General features: G+C 43.9%; 1 protein-coding gene across 6 annotated transcripts in view; it reads left to right on the plus strand.

Annotated features, from left to right (window-relative positions):
• The window catches only part of LOC114148029 (protein TANC2-like), a 75998-nt gene that overhangs the window by 11681 nt on the left and 45029 nt on the right, over positions 1 to 19288 (plus strand). For 5 of the 6 annotated variants that reach the window (XM_028022934.1, XM_028022938.1, XM_028022936.1 and 2 more), the window contains exons 4-5: positions 654 to 698; positions 7469 to 7608. In XM_028022934.1, the coding sequence (XP_027878735.1) occupies positions 654 to 698; positions 7469 to 7608 (185 nt within the window). The remainder of the gene's footprint in view (positions 1 to 653; positions 699 to 7468; positions 7609 to 19288) is intronic. The other variant, XM_028022939.1, reaches the window with a different exon arrangement.

Below are 19288 nucleotides of genomic sequence, written 5' to 3' on the forward strand. Positions count from 1 at the left end.
CTCTGGTGGATCTCTGGTGGATCCCTGGTCACGGTCTGTTCACATGCATTTATATCTACATTTCACATTAAAGCATTAACCTCTCTGCATGTGACTTTTTTTCTTTTCGAGTAAACAAGGTTGAGTTGTCTTTCTAAACTTTCCTCTCGCTTCTCTGTGTGAGACAACTTATTCTCCCAGTTCAGCTCCTTCTGCAACCCTTCTGTGTGTGTACGAATGTCCCTCTTTTTGTTGGAGGAGGGGAGGTTTTGATTTGGAGTGAACAGAGTGGAAGGAGGTCGTTTTACAGCACAGTCTGCTGGAAGCAAGACTGACGAACACTTGGATTCTTTTCTTGTTTTTCACCCATGGCATTATCTAAACCACAACAGATTTTTTTTACCTTGGTGATTAGTTGTTTTCTATATTACTAGTTTTGTTCAAGCTGTGGAAACAAAAATCTAGCTTCACTGAACAACTAAAAGTATGACAGATCTGCTGTGGGTTGCGTCAGACTCAATATCACTATTGTATCTTTGTGAATTCATCTTCTCAACAAAGAACTTTTGATTATGTCATTTGCTGGAATCCCACAGTCGCAGTGCTTAAAAACTGAAGGTCTTACATTTCTCTAATTATCTTTGGGTATATTTCTTCTCTTATTTTCTCTTCAGCTATGTATTCTGTTGAAGGAAGAGCTTTGGACCACAAAGAACCAGGTGATGGCAGCAGATACTCCAAGATCTCAAGATCTGCTGGATCTTGAAGCAGATCTTGTAGAATCGTTTTCTCTGTATTCTACATTAAAACTGTAAACCAGTCATAGCTTGCTATGGACTGCTCAGCAGAGATTTTGAAAGTGTGCACACACTCCAGGAGCAAGTGGTGTCAACACAGGAGGTCTTCCACCCAACAGCCATGGGTGCCAGCAAACACCTTCAATTGTGTTGAAGGTGTTTTGACGCCAGAGGTGGCCACTCATGCTACGTTTGTCCTGCACTGTTTACTGATGCGGTTGTGCTGTTGCCAATCCCAGGCGGAGAGCATAAAGTTGTGTAAGAAATGAACAGATTGTCCAGCTGATGCAACAGAGAGACAAAGGGGAGGACATCAGCAGGGCCGGTCTTAGGAGGGTGCAGGCCCCTGGGCTTGAGCCAATGTGCGGCCTACTTATTGCTCTGCCATGAGAGAGGGCCAATGGACAGTCCTGCCTCCCAGATCAACTCCCCATTTGCACGGTTTACAACAGTAACCCTATGGTTGCCTACTTAGTACAAAAAAGTCAGCAAGTTAGGCTTTTTAAAGATCGGTGATCGGCCAAAAAAATTGGTGCAAGCTGCTTTTTTTTAAATAGCAATTTTTCTGTAGAATGTTTGATAACTAATCAATGTGAAGACCATTACTAAACAAACAAACATAACAAAATAGTTATTAAAGAAGTACTTGAACATCTTGAATATATCTACATATTCGACAGAACATTCCTAAGGATGAAAAACTGGACAGTATTGTCTATTCGTCCTATATATATTGTATTTATTTATCCTTCTTCATTTCTATTTTTTTTCATCTGTCTCCCTCCCTTTTTCAATTTTTATCAACTGAATCTTTCTAATTATCAGGTTTATTTATTTACCAAGCTCATAGTCAGGGTTAGTATTTCCCCTCTGACAGCCAAACCTGGTCAAAATTTTTATTCTGTGGCAACTGGATTTTATCTGCGCGTCAATGCAGGGCACGACGCAATTGAACTATTTTGTACTCTTGGCCCTTCACCTGTAGCAGTAGGACAGTTCCTCCCTTTGCTGCTAGCTGGAGGCTAACACTAGTTCCGCTTTCTTAAGTTTGCGTTGAGAACGAGAAGAGCAGTCACGTTGCTTTCCTGTGACTTTTGCTGTTTTCTTGCTCTTTAAATCGTTCTCTTACGTCTTTCCAGTCACGGAGACCCTTTTCAAAGCATCACTGACTTTTAACATTGTTAAAAATAAGACATGCAAAGCAAAACACAGCACAGGTGAATGGAAGATAAACACAGCCGGGTATGGATGTACTCCCCACTTGGAGTTGCCTTTCATAGCGCAATCTGAAGAGGAGACTTTTCTGTTTTTTTGTAAACGTATTCCGATGCTTTAAAATTAACATCCATATTTTGACTACTCCCTGCTTCTTGCTCAGGCCAAACGCCCAAACCAAACACTCCACCGCCTGTGACTCTGCAAGCACCAGTTTAGATCTACAGCTCCAGGGTCTGGCAAACTATCGGACCATTAGCAAGGCTAACGTTTTGAGAAATGGAGAGGGACGAATGTTCTGTTCCATGTCCAATATGAGGTTTAAAAAATCCTGTTAGCTTGAATATTTTCTTCATCACCTCACTGTCGCATTCTAGTTTTTTTTCGTTCCTGCGCTCCACTGTCATACTTTCTGTTGTCCTCCATCGTGAGAAATCACTCCCTGATGCCCCTCCCCAATGCTAAAGACGCGTCAAACGTGGACCAATAATAATCAAGCATTCACAATGGACGTTTGCCAGAACAAATCAGACAATTTTTCAACACCATCGTCAAAATCCTCTTAGCCAGTGATAAAATTAAGGCATTCTGACCTTATTCATTCACAAAAATACAAAGCATCATTCGGGGCCCCCAAAGCTCTGGGGCCCTGGGCTGCAACCCCAGTAAGCCCATGCTAAAATCCAGGCTTGGATATAAGCAAGGTGAGGGTGAAGGACTGCATGTCAAAGTTCTTGCTTTAACATACAGTCCAATAAAACCTAAACACTGCCAGCTTCTTGAAAATATTTTAATGAAAGTACAAAGATCTTTAAGGTTCGATTTAACTAGTTTCACAGAACTTTTCAAGGAGTTTACTGTCAGACTTTTATAAATGTGAAAAATTTACAAATGATATACGTTGGAAGATTATTTAAAAACAACTATGAGAATTGATCTATTCCATTTTGCACCTTTTATAGAGCACCACAAAAACATTTACATGTCTTTTTCCAGGAAAAGAATGACATCATCACTTATTCAAATGATCATCTGCATCCATGTTTTGCTCAAACTCACTGACTTAGGCTACGTTCTAATGCTAAATTCTAGACTAGAATTTAGCATTTTCTGTCAATTCCAAATACATCTTTGTGGTTGTTCACTTTTCCAAACATATGCGGCTTGTATGTGATCTCCTAATATTGAACTGCAAGCGACTTGAAAGTGTCCCTGCATGTGCAGTAGATGACACAACAGCTTGCTCCATTACATCACATGGAGCAAGCTTGCTCAGTATTTGAAGAAGTAAACATGGATGATAACAGTGGGGCACATCTTGTGATTTTAAAGTTCTTGTCCAGAACATTAACAACTTAATCATCAGTATCATCCACCATGGTTGTTGTTTTTCTTTCTGCTGCACATTTCAGTGACATTTGTCAAGTATCAATGTCATACAGTCAGATACATGTGACCTGGCTGTACAGACTCAGGTCACATTTCAAAATATCAGATATTGTGTGTTAATGTATTTTGTGATATGATGTGCTTATGTCCATTAGTTGGACACCCTGTAGACTGGAATTGTGGTAGTTGGTGTCAGATGTGGGTATAAGACACCACATCTGACACCAGATGTCAAATTGTGATGACAAACAAATTTGTCATCACAATTTGTTGTGATGACAAATTGTTAGAGTAACAATTTGTCATCCCAACAGACTACAACTATCAAGTAGGATTGTTACGTGCCAGCAATTTATCTCTTGCTTCCTTCACTAAAGAGTATAAAAGAATTCAACCACAAGTAAATAGACTGATTTGATATTGCTTTTCTACTCATGCCAACCGAACAATCTGTAAAAACAAACATTTTACCATCCATATTTCATCCATATTTATTTAGTTTCACTCACAAACACACACACACTTAGGCTATGTTCAGACAGCAGGCAGATGTGACACAAATCCCACTTTTTTTGCCCAAATGCGATCCATATCCAAAAATTTTTTTTCATGGTTGTCTGAACAACTCAATTCCAGTCTTTTCACCCAAAAACAGATTTCTCTACAGAAGCTGCAGTCAATACTCCACCGAAGACTATTGCTATTAGTTGTCCTTTCTTTTTATCAGTTTCTTTTGACTTGATAATACTGTTATTTAACTTAACAAACTGATAAAAAAAAGGCCAGGGCCTTGCAGAGACCTTTGGAGGGGCAGGGGCTCAAAGTTAAAAAAGGGCACATTGAACAAGATCTTAAAACACCGTACAACAACATAGCAACAACCCATGTTAATCAAGAATCTAATTGGATCATACTATATAATTGCCATCATGTGGGGACAATGCAAAGCAAATGTATATTTCTCCAGCAGGTATAATGTTGCTGTTTCTGCTGCTGACAGTCCTGGAGGGCTGAGCTGATCTGAGACTGTAGCTGTTAAACAGACCATCGGAGAGAAGGTCGCTGGTTAGAAAGTTATGAAATAAGCAAATTTTCTGCCATTTTTCTAATTAAGCCCTAATAATATCTATTTAACCTCTACAACAACTTGGCTGCAGACTGCTTTATAAATCAAAAAAGTTCAAAGGGATTAACTCTATATAATTTTTTGATGTTAGCACCTCTGAGATCTAGAATTGTAAGACTGGGATATCAAGGCAAAGAAAACTCAGTAGCTGCTGGTAAGGCCCTCCAGACATTCAGGGCCCTCCAGACATTCAGGGGGCTCCAGACATTCCGGGGCCCTAGAAATGGTTTAATTGTAACACAGACCAAAGATCTAAACCTGTAGAATTCATTTATAGAGAATGACAATGTTATTACATTTTATTTAATGCATTCAGCTGAGAAAAAAAAGTACATTTAGGATTTAATTAGGATGTTTACTTTGTAAAAGTTTAAAGAATCATCTTGATAGTTTGATTGTTGTGTTACCATGGCTACAATATGGTGTAATCTTTGTGTTTGAGTTGGGTTTGTTCACAAATACATCACAGCAAACAACAAATAATCAGTGATTAATTTTAAACTCGGCCAATAAACCTGGTCTCCCTCTCACAGACTTCACCTTGTCTATATTTAAACACTGTTAGTGATGCTGAGGTTCTTAGTAGGAACGGTTTCGTAGGGGGGATTTTGTCTAAGGCCCCATATTACTTTGGCCTGGCCCTGCATGAACAGCCACTGCGATGCGCATCTCTGGAATCTACTTGGCATCCCCCGGTGGCCCGTATGCCAGTCCGCCGATGCTTTGGGGACATTTTGATTCATTTAATTGTGGCATGTTTGGCTTTATGCTCTGGGCCGAATCTTCCTTTAACACTTGTGGTTCTGCAATAACTTCTATTTACAGCCGCTCACCTCCAGCCCAGATCCCATCAACAGAGGCTTTAACCCACCTGGTAGAAACGTAAAGGAGAACCAGAGTGAACAGACAGCAGGTGGTACCAGGTGGTACCGGGTAGTACTGGGACTTTGAGGTGCGTCGCAGGGCCGTGCAGAGACCTTTGGAGGGGCAGGGGCTCAGATTTAAAAAAGGGGCACGTTGAACAAAAACACAGTACAACAACATAGCAACAACCCATATTAATCAAGAATTTAATTGGATCCTACTATATAATTGCCATCATGCGGGGAAATGCAAAGCAAATATAGTCTATATTTTCCCCATCAGGTATAATGTTGCTGTTTCTGCTGCTGACAGTCCTGGAGGCTGAGCTGATCTGAGACTGTAGCTGTTATACAGACCATCGGAGAGAAGGTCTCTGGTTATGAAGTTATGAAATAAGCTAATTTGCTGCCATTTTACTAATTAAGCCCTAATAATATCTATTTAACCTCTAGAACAACCTGGCTGCAGACTGATTTATAGATCCAAAAAGCTCAAAGGGATTAACTCTATATAATAGTTTGATATTAGCACATCTGAGATCTAGAGTTATAAGACTGGAATATCAAGGCAAATATCAGTAGCTCCTGGTAGGGTCCATTCAGGGGCCTCCAGACACTCAGGGGCCCCTAGAAATGGTTTAATTGTAACACAGACCATAGATCTAAACCTGTAGCATCCATTTAGAGAGAATAACATTGTTATTACATTTTATTTAATGCATTCAGCTGAGAAAAAAAAGTACATTTAGGATTTAATTAGGACGTTTACTTTGTAAAAGTTTAAAGAATCATCTTGATAGTTGTGTTACTATGGCTACAATATGGTGTAATCTTTGTGTTTGAATTTGGTTTGTTCACAAATACATCACAGCAAATAACCAATAATCAGTGATTGATTTTAAACTCGGCCAATAAACCTGGTCTCCCTCTCACAGACTTCACCTTATCTATATTTAAACATGTTAGTGATGCTAAGGTTCTTAGTAGGACGGGTTCTGGGGGGTTCTGTCTAAGGCCATATATTACCTTGGGCCGGCCATGCATGAACAGCAGCTGCGATGAGCATCTCTGGAATCTACCTTTAATCCCCCGGTGGCCCCTATCAGTCCGCCGATGCTTTGGAGACATTTTGATTCATTTCATTATGGCATGTTTGGCTTTTTGCTGCGGTTCTAATTATTGCTACAATATTTTCACAGATGTTTATTTTGTGAACTCCAAATGCTCTGGGCTGAATCTTCCTTTAAGACTTTAGGTTCAGCAATAAGATCTATTGACAGCCGCTCACCTCCAGCCCAGATCCCATCAGCAGCGACTTTAACCCGCCTGGTAGAAACGTTAAGGAGAAGCAGAGTGAACAGTCACCAGGTGGTACCGGGTGTTACTGGGACTTTGAGTTGGGTTGCGACTCACGGTGACAGTCGCAGTAGTGTCTTATATCAGGATGTCTGATATAAAGACAAATATTCTTTCTATCTGTCGGTGGGACCGACTCAGACTGCCTGTAGCGAACCGGGCCTTTAGCAGAATGATTAAGTTAAAGTCAGAAGTTTTCTCTGGAGCCGAAGCATTTCTGTGTTTAGTGGCGAGGCAGGTTTTATCCTGCTATTGCGAGGACAATTACAAAAATATAAATAGAAACAGTTCTTCTAACGTCAACATCAGACCTATGTTTTTATTCACAAACCAGTGTATAAAAAATATTCTTGTCCATATTTGATAGTTAGAGGGCACAGATCCGCACCCCTCCTCCTCACCATGGACCCTGTGTCTGAACAACATAGAGGAAGAGAAATTAAGTCATTATTACTCTGAGGGCAGCCAGACTAGTTTATTTTTGCTAAATATTATTGCCGAGGGGCACAAGCAGGCCTCTTGATACACAGACTAAAAAAACGAAAAATTATCTTTTTTTTTTTTTAACTCAAAAAGGGCACTAGGGGCATTAAGGATTAAAGGGGCAGGTGCTCAAGCCCCTTTCGCTCCCCCCCCGCACATGCCTGTGGGTAAGAGAGGATTTTTGACAGCAGAGATCACATAATTATTTTCCAATTTTTGTTCAAACCATTTCCCCTCCTCTGCTCTCTGTTGCTCCTCAGATGAGGCAGAGGAGTTGGGACCACCACCTTCTGTAGACGAAGCAGCTGATGCTCTGAGGACCCGGCTTGGCTTCCTTCTTGGGGAGAAGGTCACAGTTGGAGAGTCATGTTTACCTTATCACAGCCCAAATGATGGACAGGTATGTATCTAACCCCAAACTTTGTCTTTCACATATTGTCATGATATTGGTATTATCTATCCATCCATCCATCCATCCATTTTCTTCCGGTTTTCCTGGGTCGGGTCACGAGGGTAGCACCTGAAGAAGGGAGGCCCAGACTTCCCTCTCCCCAGCCACTTGTTCCAGCTCTTCCGGGGGAATCCCAAGGCCAGCCGAGAAACATAGTCTCTCCAGCATGACCTGGGTCTTCCGGGGTTTTAGTTTGACCCATATGCAGTTATGTTCACAGAAAACCAAAAAAGATTTAAAGATTTATTTACAACAGAAATGAAATGTGCAAAGATGATGTCTGGCTGAAGGTCAGATCCAAGACCTTAGGAGGATTGGAGCACTGAGGAGAGGTGAGTGTACGAATGAGGTTTAACAGGAAAAATACAGATGATACTTGCTTGTGTGGAAGACGGTAGTCCGTCAGGAAGAGGTGAGTGAGATCTTTATAAGAGTCTGACAGAGGTTCCAGAAGAGATCCAGTCTGATAAAGGGTTCATAGGATGTTTGTTTGCTGGGAACATGATGGGGGCAGAACAGGTTCAAACAAAACACCAGTGAAGTTGGATGAGGGGGGTTTGAGGCTGCAGGTCAGAATAGAAGAGATCAGAGGAATAACTGAAGGTTTGCAGGTTGCTGACAGAGCTGGTGAATGATCTGAAATAAGATCCAAGGTTACGTCCAGGAAGTCTTGAAAAGCAGTGGCGTAGCTAGACGTTTTTTCAAGGGGTGGCCAAAGGGTGAGCAAGGCTTTATCAGAGGGGTCCATATACAAATGATGAACGAAAGGAAACAAATATTTTCTCACACACACTCAAATTAAAATGGTTTATTTAACAAAGATTTGCCATGACCAAACAAGACGTTAAACGGCACTATGGAACAGTGAACATGTAAATGTAAACTCAGAGCCCAGAATATGACCAAAAACAAATTCTCAAAAATAAATAAATAAAACTGGTTCCAAATAGTAAACTGCAAGACAATACCACCACAGCTGACCAGCATTACCCTGGTGGTATTTATAATGGTTTGAGAAACACTGCTATGGTCAAATAAGCTTTGAATGGGAACAACATACTGCAAACTCAAAGCCAGGATACACTCAAGAGAGTATAATTCTCCGATTTTGGTGGGAAGAAGCAAAATGTTTTACAAAGTTATCCATGTTGAGGGTATGTGCCCTCCTTGACTCAACACTGAGAATGCCAAGATGACTTAACCTGTCATCAGCCATAGTTGTTCTAAGGTGGTTTTTGATCAGTTTTAGAGCAGAAAAACTTCACTCACAGGACGCAGTACTGACTGGGATAACAACTGAAATCTTACAAAGTCTAAACAGCTCATGAAAAACCTCTTTATAAGGTTCCAGGAACACAACAAAGTCAAGTAAAGTAGAGGGTCTCTCTAACCCACCTTTTTCTCTCCTCAGAAGAAGCCGTCTGGTTTGGTGAACCTCATGTTTAAGATCTTCTAGATCTGACTCAAATGTCTGTCCAAAAGCATACAGTGTTTCCTCTTTCAAGAATAATGGGCTTTTTGGGACTAGAGACTGAACCCCTAGCATTATCTCACAATTCTTCTGTGAAAAACGCCTCTCAAACTCAGCTGTGAGACAGTCAAGTATCTGATAAAAGACACCTCTGTTAAAATCCTCATTACTTTGGTCACTGTGCCTCTGTCCTACAGTAGTCATTACCAGTGAGTCCAAAAACCTGGAACTGGCTTTAGGCTGTCTCTTGCTGAGTGGCAGGGTGCTTATTTTGCAGTGTTCTACTAGTTCTTGAGTGTCCCTCAGTAGTTCACCAAAGCAAGCTTCACTTCTGTAGCTTTTCAATGTGTCTGTCAGGGAGCCGACTAAATCTACGGCTTTTGATAAATCAAGATTGCTAGATTGAAGCATGTCAGACAGGATTTTGATATCCCCGAGCACTTTACAAAAAGTAACTAAAAGTGCTATAAACTGAAAATCAATCTGAGCCAAAAGACCATTTGCTTCCACTTTTCTATCCCCACTGTTATTTTCAAGGGAAATATCTTGCAGAAGCCTCAAAACCGCTGGAAGCCTGTCTCTCACATTGCGACATGCCAGGTATCTATATGTCCACCTAACATCTATTAATCTCTGGAGCTCCCTATAGGCTTCTCTTGTGGATACAGCTCTTTTTGGACAGCAAGCCACTTGGTGTGAACAGCAGAACCAGTTACAAATTTATAAATATTCTGAAGAAGAGGAAAAAAGTCTTCAGCTTCAGGCACTGACTTTACCACATCAACAAGAATGAGATTCAAACAGTGTGCGTTACAGTGTACATAAAATGCAAACTTGGCATTGTTTTTAATGCTTGCAGCAACACCTGAATGCTTCCCACTCATCACAGAGGCACCGTCATAACCCTGTCCTACAAGGTTGTTTCTGTAGTCCAGACCATGCTTCTCCAGACACCCCACTATCATTTTGGTCAGACCCTCAGCATCTAAGCTTTCTGCCGACTGAAAGTGAAGGAAGCTTTCATGTATGGCACCACTGTAATAGTAACAAACTACTAAAGATATTTGTTCTTTCTTTTGTAAATCTCTAGTCTCATCTGCCAACACACTGAACACCTCGCTTTGTTTAACTTCAGCTATGACTTCTTTTTGAACCATTTCAGCCAATCCCTGCCGAATCTCATTTTGGATTTGGTGGCTAGTATACTTTGCATTGCCATGTGCATCTAACCTTCTCTGCACAAAGGGGTCACGCTTTGCAATTTCATTCAAAATGGCTAAAAAATTGCCTTTACTGTCAGAGTCATCAGACTCCCTGTGACCCCTTTGTGCAATATTTTGAGTTGCTGTAACACCTCAGCAACTGTTTTAATGTATTTTTTATTTTCTTCAACTTTCTGTTTCCTACCCTCATTTAAGGCATCAAGAATAGATCTGTTACACTCATTGACCCTTTTGTACTCAGTCCAGGCATACATTGCATTTATGTGCTGCTCTGATTCTGAATGAACTTTAAACCCAGCATCCTTAAACAAGGCTTTTTTCCAGTTGAAAAACCCTGCTTCAGATGTAAAGGATGATTCTGTATAATTAGGGAGGGAGAAATGCCTGCATGCAAAACAGTAACTGGCATTTTGAGATACAGAGTACTCAAGCCATGGATTGTCTTTGTACCAAGAGCTGTTGAAAGCCCTTGTTCTTGTTCCATGCTGAGTTCTTGGGAGCTTTGACAGACATGGCTGAGCTGGACCTTCTGCTTTAGTTCTTGAGATGTCTGGAATAAATATTAGTTAATTATATTAAGTATTTTAAGAGTATTTTTGGGCAGACATCTCAATAAGTTAAGTTGTAATTAGTTAAGTTTCTGTAGCATAACATGGGTAGTGTGTGCCTACAAACTGGTCCTTTTGGTGTGCAATAGGTTGTGCTGGGTGGGGGGAGTTCAGTGCCATTTCTTTCTGCTTCACTGTCTTCCTCCCCAGACTCTGAATCTATATCATCTCTCTCTGGAACTTAATTGTGAAATACATAAAAAGACACAATAAAAAGTGCAAAAAGCATCATGCTAACTGTTACAAAGTTTCGGGTGTTTATTACTTTGGACTGAGAGAGGGAGGTGCGCCACCCAGTGGCGAGTTCGTTATTGCACATTCAGCAGCTGCAGAAGCATTATAGCTCTGGGAGTGGAGACACGCAGCTGCTGCTTACCGTTTCGGTTGAGGTCGATGTGCGTTCTTGACTTACTGTAAGTAATTGCTGTTAAATGTATCAAGGCAGTTCATTTAGTAGTTCCGTCTGTATTACATGTTGATGTTATATTCATAAGAGTCGCCGGTTTAATGCGACCTTTTACTAACTCCACGTGGGTTAGCCTGTTAGCTATCGGTTGTAGCATTCAATATACGTGTAGTCAGTTTGTGGCCAGCAGATGTCACTGCAGCAACTTGTACGTGATAATGTGTAAGGTGAATTAACGTGGGCTTTATTTTCTGTTATGATTTAGACCACATCACCTCACCTCCACATCCACACATCTCCAACTCCAAGCCTGTACTACTGCTGTAACAACCAAATAAAGAGAGCTTCACAAACAGGAAATCCCCTCCTCAGTTTGTCCTGATCGACACACAGTGGCGAGTGTAAACATTCTACCAGCCTCAAGTTTAGAACGTAGAACCTTCGCTACAATTTATGGTCCTTCGAGCCGGATTGGGATACTTACCACTGTTTCAGCATGCAGTTCAGCCATGAAGCAACGATGAGACCAAAGCGGCAAACCCACCCGCCTTCGTATTTACAGGATTATGAAACCAACGACCAGGAACACCGGTTTCAGCCTCTGTTTGATTATCGAGGTGTGCGAGCTGAGCCGAGATGTGAGGATAGCTCGTATTCACCGTCGGAGGAGGGAGCTGCCAAGATGACACCCCTCAGCCCCCCATCTACCGCAGCCGGATGGCCCAGTAAGCAGTGGGAAATCACGGTAGATGAGTGGGTTGGTTACCCCGAACAGACGCTTACCGAACCACAGCGGCGGAAGAGCTTGGCAGAAGAGGATAACAGAGATTATTCTACTGGCTCTCCACTTCACAGGCAGCAGCAGCAGAGCTTCGCACCATACCACTCGGAGCTGGAGCAGTTAGAGATGAAAGAAATCGAATATGAGCGGGCTAAAGAAGAAGTACGTTCTGAGTTAGCCGAACTCAGGGATTTAAAGGAAGAAATGAGGAGGAGAATGCCACAGAGTACGGCTACTTCACAGCAGCGGTTCGAAATCCCATCACCGACATACGCCCCGCCTCCTCCTTCGACATGGTGGAGTAACAGTGAGGAGGGGGAGGAGGAATGGCCTGAACCTCCACCGTGGCCCGAGACAGAGGAGGAGGGTGAACCTTCTCCATCAACCCAGCCTGTCTCGGTCATGTTGGAAAAGCTGATGAGTGATCTACAACTCATAAAGAATCGGACCATGGCACCACAGGGCGGAAAGCCACGGTTCATGAGATCTGTCCCCACACAAGAAAAGATGCCGATAGATCGTTGGGGATCATTGAGGCCAGGAGGCCCGGCTCGACCAACGAGTTTGTATTCTCCTTCGATGTTGCCAGTTGTCACAGAACAAACCTATCAAGGTCCTAGGCCAAGCATCCCCTACTTCGCTAGACGAGATCCCAGGGACTTTGCTCGGTTAAAGATAGCGTTGATTAATCTATTACCACCAGAAGGGACAGAGCTGTTCAAGTACCAGATCCTGGTGGATCACCTCAAACTCGAAGAAGCTAAACTCATAGCAGACTCTTATTTGAACTCCGCCACCCCATATTTAGACACTATGAGGGCTCTAAGTGAGAAATTTGGCCAGCCACACCAGATGGCATTGAACAGGATTGCCGGTGTAATGGATGCTCCAGACGTCCGCCGAGGTGACTCGGTGGCGTTTGAGAGGTTCGCTCTCGAAGTTCAGTCTCTGGTCGGGTTACTCAGGACTTTGGGTCCAGAGGGTGATGCTGAGCTGAGATGCGGATCTCATGTGGCCCGTTTGCTGAGTAAACTACCTGCAGAGCAGCGTGCAGACTTCCGTCGAGCCATGTTCCGCCATCCCAATGCAGTCTACACGTTAGTGGATTTCGCTGAATGGCTCCAGTACGAGACCTGGTGTCATAATTTGGACAATTATGATTCCGGAGCAGGAAATAAAGACAAAGCAGGACATCAGAAGAAGAGGGTCACGACAGTGCTGCATGGAACCAAGGATGGTTCTGTTTCCAGTGCTTCGGGGAGCACGGTCATCAAATCGAATCGTTATTGCCCATACTGTGAAAGTAATGAACATTACCTCAGCCAATGTACGGGCATTCAGAGGTTGTCCAAGGACCAACTATCGCAGTGGATAAAGGATCACAACAGATGCTGGCGCTGTGCGAGATCTTACCATGCAGCCCAGTGTGATCTTCGGAAACCCTGTAACCTGTGTCAGGGGAAACATCTTCAGGTGCTTCAAGATGTGAACACCAGAGACACTAAAGACACCACTAGAGAGGAGAGTTGCCTCATCAGCACCACTGACAAGCTGTATTTGGGCCGACCGCTGGTGTACGGCAGAGTTCTGCTGAAGGTGTTCCAGGTCACCTTGCATCACGGGAAACAGAGCCTCAAAACCTATGCCTTACTCGATAATGGTTCTGAACGTACCATGCTCCTGGCTCCTGCTGCACACAAGCTTGGTCTGCAGGGCACCCCAGAGACTCTGAATCTGAGAACCATAAGGCAGGACATTCAGACCATGAGAGGTGCTTCCGTTTCCTTTCAGATATCTCCTTCCTTCTGCAATCGCCGCCGCTTCGCGGTGAATGGAGCCTTTACGGCCGATCGCCTGGTCCTGGCAGAACAGTCGTACCCGATCGACAGACTCCAGAAACAGTTCAAGTATCTGTCCGATCTGCCTCTACATCCTTTCAAGAATGTGCAGCCTCTGATCCTCATTGGGACTGAAAACCCTCACCTCATAACTCCCATTGAACCGGTTCGGTTGGGTCCATCGGGAGCACCAGCTGCAGTCAGAACGAGGCTCGGATGGGCTCTCCAGGGACCAATGAGAACAGAGGACAGTGGTCTCTAACACTCCCAGTGTTTGTTTACATCTGCTTCCCCCGCTAATACGGAGCTGCTGAGGAATGTGGAGAAACTCTGGCAGACCGACGTTCTTCCCTACCAGAAAGAGAAGACAGTAACTCGTTCCAAGCTGGACCAAGAAGCTGTAGACCTGTTGGAGAAGAGGACCGAACTGGTGTATGTTGATGGGATTCTCCGTTACGCTACACCACTGTTACGGAGGAAAACCATGCCTGTCCTCAAAGCCTCTCCTGAATCAGTGATGTTCAACTTACGGAGCAATGAGAGAAGTTTGAGTAAGAACCCAACAACGGCTAACACATACCAGGAGGAGATTCGGAAGCTGGTCCAGGCCGGTAGTGTGGTGAAGTTGGGCCCTCAAGAGACTGCATCAAAGGGGGAGTCGTGGTTCATTCCTCATCATATGATGAACCATAATAACAAGGACAGGCTGGTGTTCAACTGCTCTCACCAGTACCAGGGCCTTAATTTGAACGACTTCCTACTACCCGGACCTACCCTCAGTGCATCACTTATTACTGCTACTGGTCGATTTATTTACTGTTACTGCGGTTCCGGGAACATGCCGTCGTCATCAGCAGCGACATAAAAGGGATGTTTCACCAAGTTCGCCTCCTTCCAGAAGACAGACCCCTCTTAAGGTTCGTGTGGCGGGATCAGGTCAAGGACCGACCACCAGACATTTATGAGTGGCAGGTGCTTCCCTTTGGCACCACTTGTAGCCCCTGTTGTGCGACCTATGCCCTCCAGCGTCACGTCACTGACCATAGTCAGGATGGAGAGGATGCGCGGTTTTCTGTGGAGCGGTGTTTTTACGTCGACAACTGGCTACAAAGCTTACCTTTTGTGGATACAGCAAAGACCTTGGTGGACAAGCTAAGAGCACTGCTTCTCTCCGCGGGATTCGACCTTCGTCAACGGTCAAGTAATGCGATGGAGGTGATCAGCCACTTGCCAAGTGAGGCCCGTTCCCCTGCTACAGAGCTCTGGCTGACCCAAGACAAGCACGATCCATCTGAAAGCACACTTGGGCTTAGCTGGAACCCTCAGCAAGACCTCATTGGCTACAAACACAGGCCTCTCAGCTATGGGACCTTGACCATGAGAAACATCTACAAGGTTCTCGCCTCCCAGTACGATCCTCTGGGTTACATCCTACCCTACACGACTCGGGCCAAGGTGTTGGTTCGTCAACTGTGGGAGAAGCGACGGGATTGGGATGACCCGTTGCTCCCCCCGGATGTACAGCAACTATGGGCGCAGTGGGAAGGTGAACTACTGCCCCAAGTCACCTTACCCAGACATTACACGCATGCAGCTGAAGATGCTTCGATCATTAACAGACAAGTACATATCTTCTGCGATGCTTCGGAACAGGTTTATGGGTCCGTGGCATACCTCAGGTCTGAGGATAGTCAGGGACAAATACACCTAGCCTTCCTCCTCGCTCGCTCACGGGTAGCCCCCAGGCGACAGCTGTCCATACCTCGGTTGGAGCTTTCTGCAGCCTTAACAGGAGCCCAGCTAGCCAAGCTATTAAGCGCTGAGCTCACCCTGAAGATTGACACTACCACCTTGTGGACAGATTCCACCACGGTGTTAAGATGGATACTTTCGGACTCATGTCGCTATAAAGTATTCATGGGCACCCGAGTGACAGAGATTCAAGATTTAACAGACTCACAGTCCTGGCGTTATGTAGATTCAGCCAGCAATCCAGCTGATGACATTACCCGGGGTAAGACCTTGCAGGAGTTGTCTGAGCTGAACAGATGGACAAGAGGACCCCCCTTTTTACTTCAGACTCCAGACTACTGGCCCACGCCACCAGCAACCCCACTCGAAGAGGAACTCATAGAACTTCGGACAGTTCTTATAGAAGTGGAGGGCATTCTGAACTCGAAGCCATTAGGCTATGTTTCCTCCAGTATCGCTGATCCTGACCCTGTGACGCCAAATCATCTGTTGATGGGGCGGCCGGATGGGTTGCTGCCTCAGGTCGTGTTGCTGCCTCAGGCAACTGAACTTCCTAGCAGGTGTCGCTGGCGGCACTCCCAGGTGCTGGCAGACCAGTTCTGGTCCAGATTCATCAGGGAATACCTTCCCAATTTACAGGTTAGGCAGAAATGGCAGACCACTCAAGCTGACCTGAACGAGGATGCTATGGTCATGCTCATGGACCCCCACCTTCCCAGAGCCTTGTGGCCCGTTGGACGGGTGACCAAGGTGCATCCCAGCGCTGACGGCCGCATCAGGTCAGTGGATGTTAAAGTGAAGGACAGAGTCTACACTCGACCAGTAGCGAGGATGGTTGTTCTTCCTGCGGCACCTGAAGAAGCCAGCGGTCAGGATTCATCATTGAAGACTTAGTTCGTCGCCTTTGTTTTGTAACAAATGTACTTCATACATTTGGGGGCGGTTGTTACAAAGGTTCGGGTGTTTATTACTTTGGACTGAGAGAGGGTGGTGCGCCACCCAGTGGCGAGTTCGTTATTGCACTTACTGTAAGTAATTGCTGTTAAATGTATCAAGGCAGTTCATTTAGTAGTTCCGTCTGTATTACATGTTGATGTTATATTCATAAGAGTCGCCGGTTTAATGCGATCTTTTACTAACTCCACGTGGGTTAGCCTGTTAGCTATCAGTTGTAGCATTCAATATACATGTAGTCAGTTTGTGGCCAGCAGATGTCACTGCAGCAACTTGTACGTGATAATGTGTAAGGTGAATTAACGTGGGCTTTATTTTCTGTTATGATTTAGACCACATCACCTCACCTCCACATCCACACATCTCCAACTCCAAGCCTGTACTACTGCTGTAACAACCAAATAAAGAGAGCTTCACAAACAGGAAATCCCCTCCTCAGTTTGTCCTGATCGACACACAGTGGCGAGTGTAAACATTCTACCAGCCTCAAGTTTAGAACGTAGAACCTTCGCTACACTAACTAACAATAACAATAATTAGGCTTATTGGATTTTACTACTTAATAACTCTCTGTCACAGCCTCTAACCTGCTGGTGATACACTTGGGCCTGGTGTCTCCTGGCTGGCTTCTCCAGGTTGGTCACTGCTGCAGGGTTCTGTCTGGTCCTGGTCTGGCCCTGGTTTTTGCCTCTTTAAGAAGAACTGGGAGATATTCCCTTTTCTCTTCATTTGGGCTCTACACAAAATAGGACAGCCTGGTATTTAGACTCCATGACTGTTTGGCAGAGACAACGCTATTTTAACTATTATTTAAACTATAGTTTTTAGTTTTCTGTAGCTAGCTAAAATAATACTAAATTAAAAATAGATTAATTAAATTAATTAATATAACTAGTTAGGTTATAATTCAAAGCTTTCATATGACATAGCCTACTTACATTTCAGTCATTATAAAACTTAATGGTTTTTCACATATTCTTACCACACACATTTCAAGCAAGAGCTGGGAGATATATCCTGGCCAAATGAATAAAACATTACAGGGCAGCATGTGCACTAAAACATATGTTAAAAGAATATGTCTAAAACACGATCTATCAGCATTAGCATGGCTGATATAATAAACAAGGCACTACGGAGCGGTGCACAACCATTTTTTTTCTTTTTAGAAATGTATGACAAGTGCCGCCTCTCATTAGGAAGGTAACACAGCGGTTACCGCTGAGCGGTAAAATGTAAATACCTGCAAAAGGAACCACATGTCAGCTTAACCAATGAACAGCCAGCTTGTAGGCTGCTACTGCATCGGGCTGCCTTCAGGGACAGTTGGAAATTACAGTTTTCTTTGCAAATCTTTGCCGATCTCATAAGTATTATATTTTAAAATTACCATTTTCAGTGGGGTGGCAGTAGGGGTGGCAAGGGCTCTGTTGGGGGTGGCAAATGCCACCCCTGCCACCTCTCTGGCTCCGCCACTGTTGAAAAGGGAAACACAGAGGATATAAGTATGAAGAATAACACAAACAGACATGAACCGCTGTGAGACTGATGACAGATTTGATGACATAAGGGTCAGTGTAGCGTGGAACAAGTTTCTTGGAGACACACTTGAAGAGAATGTCACAGGAGGAGAGCCAAACATTCTGTCAAGGTGAGTACTGGGTGCGTTTACACACAGCAACGCAGTGGTTTTGTTCAGTTGTATGTTGGAGTGCGGAAACAGCGTTGGACCAAATGTGATGATAGACCGAGGTGGTGGAAGTGTCTCTTTCATTCACTGGGAAGAGAGGATGTTGGTAACCGTGGGAAATCTCAAAAGGAGAGAGACCTGTGGCTGCAGAGATATGTGGCCGTATTCATCCTATGGAAGGAACTTTCTCCAATCTGAGGGGTTTGTGGAGGTGAAACATCTGAGAATGGATTGGAGTTCTTGGTTAACACATTTTGTATAACCGTTGGACTGGGGATGGTAACCTGTCACTGAGAGCAAGGCAACTGAGAAATTAACTAGGGGCCACGGTCAGACAGAACTTCATCAGGGATGCCATGGAGACAGAAGACATGCTTAGCAGGGAGTTGTGAGGTGTGACAGTCTGACTGAAGTTTTCTTAAGTAAATAATATGCCATGCTTTGTTAATTATGGTTAGAGTGGTGGTCATACCCTTATATGGCAGCAGTCCAGTGACAAAATTTAGGGTGATATGAGATCGAGGACATAGGAATTGAAGTCCAGTGAGAGGACAATGTAAGGGTTTATTATGAGTTCAGACCTGACAGGTGAGTATGTCTTCTTTGATGTCCTTATGCATGGAAGGCCACCTGAAGTGGTGAGAAATGAGGGCAGTGGTTCTACTTGTGCCAGGGTGAGTAAAAAACTCGGAATACAACCAGTGATTGAGACGGGAATGGATTGGAGGTAGAGATGAAAGTTCTGTTTGGTGGGCCATTACTGAGGTCTAGTTCATTCTGGAGTGCTTGGTTTACCATGTCCACAATCATCAAGCACTTGAGTGTATTTCCCAACACTGGGGTCAGTGTTGATGCCTTCTACACTGGGGTCAGTGTTGTTGAGACTTAGGCCTGTCGCGATAAACG

Source organism: Xiphophorus couchianus, chromosome 7 (genome assembly GCF_001444195.1).
Source record: "Xiphophorus couchianus chromosome 7, X_couchianus-1.0, whole genome shotgun sequence".
In the NCBI taxonomy this organism is placed as follows: domain Eukaryota; kingdom Metazoa; phylum Chordata; class Actinopteri; order Cyprinodontiformes; family Poeciliidae; genus Xiphophorus; species Xiphophorus couchianus.